Genomic DNA, 10,137 nt, shown 5'->3' with positions numbered 1-10,137 from the left:
GACCAACGTATTCAGTTTGAAGCTTCAAATCACACGTCCAATTTTATAAGAAGAAAAACTATACCTTAAAAAACGGAAGTTAATCTTTAATATTATTAATTAAGAAGTTAATCTTTAATATTAAAAGACCATTGGTAAATATTATATAAAAAGACCGTCAACAGGCCAATCATGTCCATTTGATGGCATATAGCTTCTAGAATCTAATATTTTAAAACAAATGAGACTTAGTTAATTAGTTAGATACTTTTCATGAATGTAATGATATCCAGTTATCCACATCACACTCAAACAAACAAACAAACAAAGGAAATCAAGTGGAGGTGAAAAACAAAAGAGTATGTATATAGTAATATATCAGCATGGTCTAGCTTTAATAAAATATGTATTTATAGTACTATGCTACTGTCGTAATTGAAAGTGTTTATCAAAATCTTAATCCGCACACAAAAACATGAGGGTGGGAGAGAGCAGAAATGCGGACTTTGAATAATAAACACTGCAAGTTGTAAAAAATAATAATTAATATGCACACAAGCGAAATAGCCGAATTTATTAGTTTAGATCCGCCTTAAAAAAAACCAAAAAAAAATATCGGACGGGCATAATTGATATTGAATTTTATTTGATTGGTTCGGTTCTTGTCCGAACTAAAAAAATGTCCAACTAAATACTATAATTTGGTTTGGATTTTAGTTTGGTTCGGATTTACCCCAATTAATAAACACCTCTAATTTAATCCATCTGCAAAAACATTGAATGGAATATGAAAAAATAATAATTAATGTTTCATTCAGAAAATAGCCAAACAAAAATGACATTAAAAGTTGGAGCAGTGTTTAAAAAATTGGACCGGTCGGTCGAATCAGAAATCGGTCTGGTTTAATTTCTAGATTGGATATGTTTTTGAATCGATGTGAACCGGTTAAAACCGGTGTAACAAAAATTAAAAAAATTGATGGTTTAAGTGCTTTTTAATTTTTTTTATTTAAAAAATTTAAAACGATGCCGTTTTAATTATTTTAATGAAAAATTAAAATACAAATTAAAAGAAATGAAATAAAAAATAAAAATGTTGTGGATAAGGTTGATTTTGTTGCAAATGATTTTGATAATGAAGGAGATTTCAATATTGAAACAATTTTTCCTTCCTTGAAATTAAATTTAGTAGACAATGAAGTTAATTTATTATAAATTATTCAATTAGATTTTGATGCGGTTAAACTTTGTTTGCAATTATACTTTGAAATTTTGTACTATTTTGTTATGTGTGATATCTATGTTTAAAATATGAATTTAAATTATGAACTTCTGAATTTATTTATGATATGATATTTTCAAAAAATTTAAATGCAAGTTATGTTTTGTAGCGATTAAATCATCTGGTTCAACATATTTTGTAACTATATAATTTTGTTATAACGACTGGTCTATTCAACCGAATTATTCATTTTAATTCGATTTAGTCATGCGGTTCAACCAGTGACTCAGTGGTTCGACCAATAATTTAGTGACTCAATATTTCAACCAAGTTATTCGATTCATTGGTTCGACCAATAATCCAGTGACTCAGTATTCTCATTGATTTAATGTCGATCAAGTTTTTAAAACAATTGGTTGGAGATCTAAATCCTTAATCAATTCCCAAAAAACAAACAAATCAGAATAATTAATGTCTGCATCGACCAAATAGCCGAACAAAAATGACATACTAGTAAACCAAGCAAGTTGACTCGAGTGGTAAACGAGTTCCGACTAAGGACAAAGTTCGGGGAATACCGAGTTTGATTCCTGGTAGAAACAATACTTAGTTAGTACCATGACCTCTCGGCGCGAACTCTGGATGACTAGATATACCTAGCTTTTGCCACCCTATCTAATAGGAAAGAAAGCAAACCGTGCTCAAAGATTTCAATTTTGAAAAAAGAATCGTATTGGACAAATTTTTACATATCAGACTATAACTTTTTCTTGGTGTTGCCACTACATTGGTGATGTGAACTATTGAGATAATTTTCATTTCTTAAAAAAATCAAGATATCCATTACCACGATTCTGATGCATAATTGTTTAACTAATATCACAAATTTCAAAAATGTATGCACTAATATTTGGGTTAATGAACTTTTTGGTCCCTCTAAATATTGCAGATTTCGTTTTTAGTCCTTCTAAAATTTTCCTTTAAGAAATTGTCCCTTCAAAATTTTTCATCTAAACTATTAGTCCCTAACGTCAAATTTGCTAGAGATTAGCTACGACTTTAGCCACCGATTAGCTACGAAATTTGACGTTAGGGACCAATAGTTCAGAAGAAAAATTTTGAAAGGACGATTTCTTGAAGGAAAATTTTGGAGGGACTAAAAACAAAATTTGAAATATTTAAAGGGACGAAAAAGTTCATTAACCCCTAATATTTATCTATTCACTAATTAAGCTAGAGTAATAAACACCTATTTATTTATTTTTTAAAAAATCCTTCCCAGTCCCAAATGCCTCAACTCAACCAAGCAACCCTTAACTGTAAAATTTTCACTGCATTTAAAAGTTAAGCATTTCAATGGCGCAAAACAGAATGCGATCAGGCATGAATGGGTAGAAATAATGACAATTTTATTCAAGATGTTTGTCTCAGAAGCAGACATTAATCCTTATCATAAGTAACCTAGCAAATACTAATCCAAAATATGTAGCAAGTAGATTATATAAAACCCCTTAACGACAATATGTTGCTATGACTGATTTCTTGAATTCAGATGATATTGACTGTAGTCTGCATGTTAAGCATTTAACATGTAGCTAAATTGTGCACTTTTGATTAGTCTTAGAAACCATGAAGCTTGATATTCTCCTTCTTTACAATGCCAGCCTGTTTATAACACCATAGAAAAAGTTAGAGTACAACTATTTCATAGTAAAACATTAGGCACAGAGCCGTCTTAAAATTTGGGAGGCCCTGTGTAGGTTAGACACGATTTAGTTGTCGCAAAACAAATAGAGACCCTATTTTGTCATAGTTTAACTGTGACAAATATTTTATTAGGCCTTATTTTGTCATAGTTTAACCCTGAAAAATATTTTGAGCCCCTTTTTTAGTCACCATTTAACCTTATTAAATTTTAAACCCTATGCCATAGTTTGTCTGGCATGTCCTCAAAGACGGCCCTCAAAGACGGCCCTGATTAGGCACATAATAATTTAGACAAAAGCATAATGCTTACCTGCACAAGGAATGTAGAAACATTCTTCCTTTGATCACCCTGAAGTTGTATGACCTGCATCCATACAAAACTAACATTTAGGCTTTAACGGATAACAACGAGAATAAGTTATCTCCCGGATAAAACACCTATTAGTTGCATGTTTGGATTCGTTTGCAAAATAAAAAGAATGCATAGTAGTATATTGACATTACGCGTGAAAAAAAGAAGACAAACCTGGCCCAACTCAGGGTCCTCGACAACAGTACCATTACAGCAGAATTCTTTCTTCAGGTCCTTCAGTATCTTGCTATAGCTGTACTCTTTCTTTAACCCTTGAACAGTTGTTAAGCTTTTCCTTCCGTTACGCTGTTGTACACGGACATGAACATATTCTTTTGTCCCGGCACCGGCACCAGAGTCCTCAGCATTTGCCTCAGCAAAGGGATCTAATCAATTAACATATACCACATCAGCAACCAACGCTAAATTTTTGACAAGAAATTGTTACATATTTTGTTTCAGTTTTCCTGATTCATTAAATATGAAAAGAAAACACGAACTTAAGAGATTCAAAACCCACCAAAAGTTGTTGGGATGTTTGTGTCAAACTCAGACATGAAACTTGCCCTTGGTAACTTGTAATAGTGAAGTCCTTCTGGTGTAATCAACCACTAAGCACTGGAAAAATATCAAATACACTATAGATCAGAGATGAGATGTGCCAAAAGACATTTCTCAATCTATATTATGCTTAATAGTAGCTCTCAATTTTCAAATATACGAACTGGGATATAGAATATAACAAATGCACTGCATTAAAATAAGAAACATTTGATTACACAGATTTTAACTATACAGTGGAAATATGCACGAATTAAGAGACTAAGTTACCCCGCCATGATGGAAAGTTAGAAGATTTATAACAATAGGTTGGTTGCCTTACCAGTTCAAAATGATAAAATCAATAACATGTTGACAAACAAGAAATCTTCACTGTCCTTAAATATATCAAAACCCAACTTTTCGAAAACGTTATTCTTTTAGATGAAGGCTCAAGAATGATTTAACATTTTTAACAACATATATAGTACTTCTTCCAAAAAAATAACAACGTAAATAACATGAGGTCAGTCATATACATTCCAACCATCTACTGAATATATACACCAATGTTGTTAAACTTGAGATCCTACCTAAGTGAGAGGAGGCTAAACGATTGTAAGTTGAGGATCATAAGGCTCTTCTACCAATCTTAAATCTTAAATTATACTAAATATGTATACTATTATGCATAAAGATAGTAAAAAATAGAGACATTTAATGCTAAACTGTAGATTCTACACTCCTCACAACTAGATCAATTGCTTATTGTACATGGATGCACAGTTTGACTGTAACAATGGCCTTCCCAGTTCTAGCCGCACCTTCAAATTCATGGTCTCAGATCTTGCCATGTTTCAGACCAAACAGAAAAATTGCAATTACCCATCCTCACAATAATTCAATTGTCGTGAAAAGAAACATCGGGCAAGGAAATACATCAGCCCATTCCCTCTCTAGTCATTATATCATTGTCTCAACAATGTTCTCACGATCGAGATCAAGACTAAGATCAAGAGGGGGTAGCAAAATTGCAACTAGGATTGTAAGATTCTACTTCAACAATCACCTAGGAGTGAGAGGGGGCTGGCGGGCTAGCAAAGATCGTTACCAATATCATAAGATCCTACCAAAATATAAAATTACACACACATACTGTATAAACTAAATTAATCCTTTTCCATTTAAATATAGTTGATTTAAGGAAATTAAATTAATCCCTTTCCATTTAAATATAGTTGATTTAAGGAAATTAAAAAGTTACGTATAGTTAAGAAATATTGTATTAGTTAATTTTATAAAGAAAATATTTCATTTAATAAATTTTAGGCAATATTCCAAATTAATTAGTCATTTTTTGCTTAATTTAGTATTGGGCCTTCATGAATAACACTCAGCCCAAACCAATGTTATTAATTCGGCCTAAAATAGCACAATACCCATCTCTCAACAGAAACGAAACCCTAACTTTCATTTCTTCCCAGCCGGCTTCTTCCTCTTCCAGAGAGGGTGCAAACATGGTAGCAAATAACAATCAGAGACAATGAAATGTTCTTGCAGATATGGTTGTTTACACAGAGACAACGACAAATCTCCAAATCTCCGACAAGGAGATAAACAGACACGCGAGACCCATACGCAGCACCCTGATGGGTTTTGTCGGACAACGGCTTAGGATCAAGATTTCAACAACATTGGTTGCAATTACAAACATGCATTAAATCACTTAAGAGTTCATTAATTCATAGTTTATACTACATGATCAAATGGGGACTTATAAGTATTAGAAACAACAAAACTACAAAGAGCACATATGTAACAACAAAAATATATCGAACCCAAATTTCATTATTTTTTTTTAATTCACACAATATAATTCATCAATGAAAACCTAAATTATGCTTATGCTTAGAAGGGAAACCATAATAGAATAATCTTGAAATCCCTAAATTTATTATTATCACGCTAACAATGAAATAATCACATATCATACATATAATACAAAACATGGTTCTAAAAAACAACCACGTTTAAACCTAATCGGGCTGAAGTTACAAACTTGATAGGTATATCTCAACATGAATTCGAAAGGGGAAAAGAATAGAGTAGCGATCATACCTGATTCTTGCGAAGAGGAAGGGGAAAAGAGGGGAAGAACGAGTGTAATGGAAAAAAAAAAGTTACGGTAAATGTGAGAAAATTGGGAACGATAATTGATGAAGTTTTATTTTTGTTTTATATAGTGTGGAGGATCGGATTCGAGAAAAACAATCTCAACCACACAAATTGGGAACAATTCTAAAGTGTGTATTGTTGCCTAAAATAATTTTATATTGAATTTTTATAATGTAATAATGTATAGTTATTTTGAAAATACGGAAATAGTAGTTTAGGTATGATTATATAATATAATTCTATTTGATTTATCTAAAAAATATTGTCATTTAAAAATAAACATGACTAAAGTGATAGAAAAAAAATAGAAATCAATAGAAACTTCAATATCATTCTCAATATGACCTTCTTTAGAAGAGGTATTGATTATTAAAAATTTCACTTTTCATAAATCAATTCAACCGATTAATTTTTAGAATCTCAAAGTTCTTGCTTTTACATAGAGTTTAATCATGACTTCTATGTCCGTTGTTTGGTATAATTATTTTTAAAATCTATTTTTAAAACTACAAATCAAATAATCAATTAGTTTTTATACATTTTATTATTTATTTTAATTTATTTCTAAATAGAAGAATGTCGATTTAATTCTTTTGTTCAAATATTTCTGTAAAAAAAAAAACAATAATCAAAATAGATCTTGAAAAAGCTAAAACAAATCCAATCAAATTAGTCAGTTATTAAGAGGTGCTCCAATCCAATTAATTTTTAGTCACAATTAGAGATGATGAATTTTTTAGAGATGATGAATTTTTTTCAGCAGCTTAGGGTATGAACTTAGATCCTCTAAAATGAGTGTAAAATAAATAATTTGTATTATAACTTAATTTAGTTGATAACTGTTATTATAAAAAAGAACTTAATTTTTGTAAAATTAATTACATAAGTGAATATCTATTGATATTAGAAAATAAAAACTACTAATACCCGATTAATTTTTAATTGTTAATATTTTTTATTAATCCATTAATAGTTACAATATGTTTTGACAATATTTATAATTATTGAAAACCAAAAATTGCATTCTAAATTAATATCATTATTATTTTTAATTCTTAAATCTTAAACAAAAGTAAATACTCTTTTTTATTTTAAAACAAGAGTATAATTTAAAAAAAAATACAAGTTACATATAAGATAAATTTTGTAAGCAATGGTGAAAGCTTTTGATCAGAAATCTTCTTGAAAAGTTCAAAAGCTTTCTGATCATGTTCTTTGGTGAAATTTTCACCATTGCTTTCAAACTTTTTCTTCAGAACACGAACCTTACGCCTCAGTTGATCCTTTTTAGCGTCTGCTCGAATAGATTTCTTCACAAAATTGTAAAATGCTTGTGTGTTTTTCATAGGATCATTTTTAGTTAGGGAAATGAAATCAGCTAGACCTTTTAGAATGGCGAGTTCGTCTTCCTCGCTGAATAGTCTCTGAGCCAACATCTTTTTGATAGAGTCTCTTGCCGCTTCCTTCTCGTCACCGGAACCACGATGTTCAGTTTTGTTTGCTTTCTTCTTCAAATGCTTAGAAGAGTCAGAGTCAGTGTCGTTGTTATCAGTCGCGCGCTTGGTTCCAGTGGTTTGAAACTCGATGGCACGCTTGGTTCCAGCTTTAGCCGGTGAAGGAGTGGTTAGAATCTTCAACGGCATCGATGCAAGTGGTTTCACAGGCGGAGTGGATCCGGTTCCGATTCAGAATCGGTTTTCGGATTCATAATTTGATCCAGATTCGGATTCAAAAGATGATGGTGGTTTAGGGTTTGAGTTTGAAGTAGCTGATGAAGGGTTTTTGGAAGCAAGAGGTGGAGGATTTTTGGATTGAGGTACCTCTGCTTCTTCTTCGGAAGAATCTTCCGATGAATCTTCCATGGAGGAAGAGGCAGAGGGTGGTTCTTCATGGGCTGGCCGAAGGTTGTTTTTGCCATGGAAAAGTTTCAGAAGAGTAAGGTTACGTTTCTCAACGGATGTTGCTGATATGGCAGTCGCTTTGTTGATTGACGTTAGCAGAAAAATCTTCGCGGCGGATCGATGGCTGAGACGATAGCTTCAGCCTTCCTATTGGGATTTTCCACTTGGTTCTAAGGTCTGCAGTTTCTATTTTAAAGTTTTTTAATCAAGTTTTTTTTTCTTTCTATAATAGAAAATAAATATTGCCTCAAATTTTTATTTATTTTACATTTCAGTTTAGTAAAAAGAATAATTGTTCTGTTAAGACAACTCAGATGATAGTTTAGACTGTAGGGACGCGAGTTCGAATCTGTAATGAAATTTCGATCACTATAATTTATAACATGACTGATAATTTGGTAGGTTAATTGAAGTTTTATGGTGTTTCAGTTGACAGGACAAAAAGTTGGAATAGTTGGTATGGGAAGAATTGGATCAGAAGTAGCAAAGAGGCTTGAAGGATTCAGCTGCAATATATCATATAATTCTAAGAACAAAAAACCATTAGTTTCATACCCTTACTATTCTAGTGTCTTAGATTTTGCCACCAACACCAATGTACTTATTCTTTGTTGTGAACTAAATGACAAAACAAGACACATTGTGAACAAAGAAGTCATGTTGGTATTGGGAAAAGGGGGAATTATAGTGAATGTTGGAAGAGGTGCTCTCTTTGATGAAAAGGAATTGTTAAGGTGTTTGATTGAAGGTGAGATTGGAGGTGCTGGTTTGGATGTGTTTGAGAATGAACCTCATGTTCCTAAGGAGTTCTTTTCTTTGGATAATGTTGTTCTTTCACCACATGCAGGTATATTAACTTCAGAGTCTTTCAATGGTATCAGCAAAGTTGTGGAACAAAATTTGGAAGCTTTCTTTTCGAATAAGCCTCTGATTACTCCAGTTATATAGTTGATTGAATTGTTTATTGCATTTTTTGTTGACCCTTTTGTTGAATGCTTTTGAATCAAGATGGGTGTGATTGATATATGTGTTCGGATCTTCTTCATTTTTCAAAATAAATTGTGAGATCTATTTAAAGATGAAATGTAAGTTGGGATCAAACAAAAGATTGGACAGAGATTGAATGTATAACAACAAAGATTGACAAGCAAATGAAAATTAACTATGTCTTAAATTTAACAATTAGCATAAAGTTAAATTCATAAAACATTCAACGGAACATAGACAAGACGACACATCTCTAAGCAAGTAAACTTGCAAGAAAAGAATTTGTATTCGAGTTATAAATTCAGGTATCTAATAGAAAATTAGTTTAGATGTTAAAAAAAATATTAATATAGAAGTTTTTATTCTAATTATAACTATTCATAAAGAGAAAAACAATATTTCACTTTTTTATATTATATATATACTTGTGGAAAGTATGTCTTAAATAAATTATAGTTGACCTACTTCTTTGGAAAAATCTAAATATTTTAGTTTTTTTTATAGGCATGTTAATTTATATTAAAAATGAATATAAGGGGTACTCAAATCTATTACACCACTAAAAAAGCTACCAAGATATTACACATTAATGAAATCTAAAGGAGCTTGTAATCAATTATAAAAAGAAGAACATTTTCGGCTTCCTAAACCGATCGCTTGTCAAATCCACGAAACTATTTTAATACTTGACACGACATCCACTAGAACACAAGTCTCTTCCTTGAAGATAAGGTTGTTTCGTGTGATCCATATTATCCAAATCTTTGCCAACCATATTAAACAAATTTTTTTCTTTTTAATTTTCCCCTTAAGAACTTGCAGAAATTGATTCAAATGTTGAATTCCTACCAAATCCTCCTGCACTTGAATATCTAGTCACAAACATATGTTGCTCCAAACATTTTTGGAAAAGGTACATAAAAATAACAGATGGTTTAAATCTTCCAACTCTACACAGCCAAATGCACACAATTAGCCTTGATCATTATGAATTATACCTCTCTTAGCCAATTGGACTTTTGAAGGCAATTTATCTAATACCACTCTCCACCCAAATACCTTAAGTTTAGTTGGAATTTGTGTTCTCCATCTATTCAGAGCAAGTAAGCCATTCGAATCCACTACCTTTTCAGCTTGTCTGTTGCGGAGAGAAGAATAACAACTTTTTATGGAGAAGACTCCATCAACATTCGGCCATCATTCGAGAGAGTCCCACACACCGCGTCCGTTGGGTTAACATTTGCCAAGAGATCCACTAAATCCAAAGCTTCCAA

General features: G+C 31.7%; 2 protein-coding genes and 1 pseudogene across 2 annotated transcripts; 1 reads left to right on the top strand and 2 right to left on the bottom strand.

Annotated features, from left to right (window-relative positions):
* Positions 1–2,589: 2,589 nt before the first annotated feature.
* On the bottom strand, positions 2,590–6,076 carry LOC131642863 (protein translation factor SUI1 homolog). The gene is made up of 5 exons (XM_058913030.1): positions 5,919–6,076; positions 3,781–3,878; positions 3,435–3,646; positions 3,219–3,272; positions 2,590–2,866 (listed from the first exon to the last, which is right to left on the bottom strand). Exons 2-5 carry the CDS (start codon positions 3,815–3,817, stop codon positions 2,822–2,824), a joined length of 348 nt encoding a protein of 115 aa, XP_058769013.1. The 5' UTR covers positions 3,818–3,878; positions 5,919–6,076; the 3' UTR covers positions 2,590–2,821.
* Positions 6,077–7,084: 1,008 nt separating this feature from the next.
* LOC131642865 (probable transcription factor At1g61730) lies at positions 7,085–7,618 on the bottom strand. Its single transcript, XM_058913031.1, has one exon. It carries the CDS (start codon positions 7,616–7,618, stop codon positions 7,085–7,087), a length of 534 nt encoding a protein of 177 aa, XP_058769014.1.
* On the top strand, positions 7,216–8,962 carry LOC131642864 (glyoxylate/hydroxypyruvate reductase HPR3-like; annotated as a pseudogene).
* The last annotated feature ends 1,175 nt before the right edge of the window (positions 8,963–10,137 follow it).

This window comes from Vicia villosa, unplaced genomic scaffold (assembly GCF_029867415.1).
Source record: "Vicia villosa cultivar HV-30 ecotype Madison, WI unplaced genomic scaffold, Vvil1.0 ctg.005968F_1_1, whole genome shotgun sequence".
NCBI classification, from domain to species: Eukaryota; Viridiplantae; Streptophyta; class Magnoliopsida; order Fabales; family Fabaceae; genus Vicia; species Vicia villosa.
The sequence above is the reverse complement of the archived record's forward strand: the minus strand, read 5'-3'. Positions and strand labels throughout refer to the sequence as shown.

Excerpts from the sequence above, each read along its gene's own strand:
- LOC131642865 (XM_058913031.1), bottom strand. The coding sequence starts at position 7,618 with ATGCCGTTGAAGATTCTAACCACTCCTTCACCGGCTAAAGCTGGAACC.
- LOC131642863 (XM_058913030.1), bottom strand. The coding sequence starts at position 3,817 with ATGTCTGAGTTTGACACAAACATCCCAACAACTTTTG. Across the intron at positions 3,273-3,434 it reads AGGACCCTGAGTTGGGCCAG|GTCATACAACTTCAGGGTGA; the intron begins GTTTGTCTTCTT and ends GTATGGATGCAG. Across the intron at positions 2,867-3,218 it reads TTTCTACATTCCTTGTGCAG|GCTGGCATTGTAAAGAAGGA; the intron begins GTAAGCATTATG and ends TGTTATAAACAG.